The following is a 2,511-nucleotide window of genomic DNA, read 5'->3' as shown; positions in this document are numbered from 1 at the left end:
TCTATCTTCTTTAAATGTTTATATTATATTTTGTAATGATTTAATTTAATTGCATAAATAAAAGACTATTTTAATTTCATATACTATAATAGAATTTTTTTTTTCGTAACCCCCTGACGAAATAAGTAATTGAATCCAAATATGTAATTCCTTTGATTGCCTCGTGCACTTTTAAGGTGATGTGCAGAGTCTGTATTGTGTTGTAGTGGCTTATACCAGTTGAATGCCACTCTATAATAGAAATGTTTTTTTGTTGTTTTTTTCTTCATAACCCCTATTTTTGGATTTCATTTAAGGTTTTTATCATGAATATATATTCTGGTCCTGTACTGTTTCCTTCTTCTGTAGTGGCCTACATTTTAAGGAGTTTTTGACTTGTATTTTTTATTGTAGTGGGCGTTCTTCGAATTTTATAATGTGCTGGGGCACACATTAGTTTTGAATTTAAAACTAAACCTAAAAGAAAAAAAACTTATTCCCTAAATTCGTGTGCTGGCACTCCGTTTCTGAGTTTTTATCAGGTTCGTAGCCAACGCACCGGAGGGGGTGCTGGTTAAGGGTCCTGAACAGTGGATTTCTTTGGTGCTGGAGGGAGTCGAAAAACTTTATGTGCCTGCGTTGGATGAACGCACAGTTCGAAGAGCTCGTTTTGATCTGTCTTCATCTTCTTCAGCGGTGTTGGCCGCACAATCTTCCGCAACACTGTATCCTGGAAGTGTTGTAGATGGCGCTGTGTCCCTTCTCTGAGATGGGTGAAGAGTGGAGCACCGTATAGAAATGCTGGTCTCAAAATGCTTTTATAAATTTGGAGTTTGAGCCTTAGTGAGAGTACTGGTGATGATAAAAAGTGGTGTAACCGGTATGATCTGAGACGGACTTGTTTGGTCTTCATGTAGCAATGATCTGACAGTGTCATGAGGCGATCCATTTTAATGGATAATAATAAACTATAGAGTTTGAAGGCCTTAGTACGGAGCTTGCCACTTGGAGCGTGCGAGGTAGTCTGGTTTCCTTCCCTTTCTGTAGTGCGAACACCACGCAATCTGTTTTTGCCGGGTTTACCTGAATGTTGAGATGTTGTAGTTTTTTCACTATCTCCTGGCATGTTTTCTCCGCCCGCTTGAGGGCATGTTTGGCGCTGGCACTGCTGCTATAAATTGCGATGTCCTCTGCGAAGGCGGCTATTGTGGCAATGGTGTAGTTATGCCCCACGACGTCCGCAGTGTATATGGAGAAGAGGAGAGGAGACAGGACCACCCCTTGTGGAACATCGCACGTTACTGAGATTGTTCTGGAGCTAGGCTACGGTTGTTTAAAAACGATACTATAATGCTATAGAGTTGTTCTGGGCAGTCGAGGTCCGCGAGCGTACGGCATAAAATGCCGTGAAAAACGGAACCGAAGGCCTTTGTACAGTCTATAGAGATCATAGCTGTTGCATGGTTTCTATTGAAGTCTCTGCACACCTCGGTTTGTGTAGTTTCATTAGGTGATGTTCCGAGCTGAGATGAACTTGGAAGCCAGTTTGCTCATAAGGGACGACTGAGTGTTCCTCACAAAAATCTCTGAGATAATTTAGAATAATTTTCTCAAAGACCTTTGCTAGGTGTGGTAGAAGGCTAATGGGGCTATAGTGGTCTTCCTGGTTACCTGACTTTGCTGGTTTTAGTAGCGGGAACAGAATGGCGTGTTTCCAGATTGCAGGAAAGTATCTCATTCGCAAGCACGAGTTGTACAGGTTCGTGAGATGTGCTATGCCTTTTCTGGGGAGTTGCTTCAGCAAGACCGTTTGGACTTCCTCGTGGCCGGGTGCGCGGTTTCCTTTTGACCTCCTCAAAATAATAGAAATGACATTTCAGATCTTATTATATTTTATTTATGTAAAAATTGATTATTGAGAACGGATAATTGACAAAAGGGAGAAAGAAATCAAACTGTTTAGTTCCATTATGAAGTTATATTATTTTTATTACATTAGATTTATTGAATTTCCATCTGCTGATCAGCGTATTGGTAACCAATCTGTGGCTTCATTTATGATGTTATCAATAAACTTACAAGCAATCTTCCAAGGTTTATCTATAAGATAAACGTGCATAGATATAAGACCATAATTTTTGGCTAAATCGTCTAGACAAGAAGGTCGTGATGGAACAATAAACTGAAATAAAAAATAATATTAATTTAACTGAAATTAATGTTATCTATATTAAAATTAAATATTTCCAGTTTGTCATTTCATTTTTCGTTTTTAGAATATTTTCAATATAGTCAAAGGATTAAGGAAACGAAAAATCTTCAAAAATGTAAAAAAAAAGTGGGGGTGTTGTGGCCAACATATGCTTATTAATTGATCTGTTATGGTTGTAACCTTTGCGTATTGCCATGTTTTGCTCAGGCTACAAAGGTATTAATAATACTAGTTTTACGCAAATACACCGGGTCAGTGGCCCTTATCTCTCTCTAGTTAGTCAGTAGTTGCCAGAAGGTTGGCCAAACCTGATACTCGCT

The 2,511-nt window shown here is 38.9% G+C and overlaps 1 protein-coding gene across 1 annotated transcript in view; it reads right to left on the bottom strand.

Moving 5' to 3' along the window:
* Positions 1-1,838: 1,838 nt before the first annotated feature.
* Positions 1,839-2,511, bottom strand: part of LOC106688386 (uncharacterized) — a 7,175-nt gene continuing 6,502 nt past the window's right edge. Inside the window, exon 7 of the mRNA XM_014432807.2 lies at positions 1,839-2,161. Within this exon, the coding sequence (XP_014288293.1) occupies positions 2,003-2,161 (159 nt within the window). The 3' untranslated portion in view covers positions 1,839-2,002. The remainder of the gene's footprint in view (positions 2,162-2,511) is intronic.

Source organism: Halyomorpha halys, unplaced genomic scaffold, assembly GCF_000696795.3.
Source record: "Halyomorpha halys isolate HHAL.00 unplaced genomic scaffold, Hhal_1.1 Scaffold1122.1, whole genome shotgun sequence".
Taxonomy (NCBI): domain Eukaryota; kingdom Metazoa; phylum Arthropoda; class Insecta; order Hemiptera; family Pentatomidae; genus Halyomorpha; species Halyomorpha halys.
The sequence above is the reverse complement of the archived record's forward strand: the minus strand, read 5'-3'. Positions and strand labels throughout refer to the sequence as shown.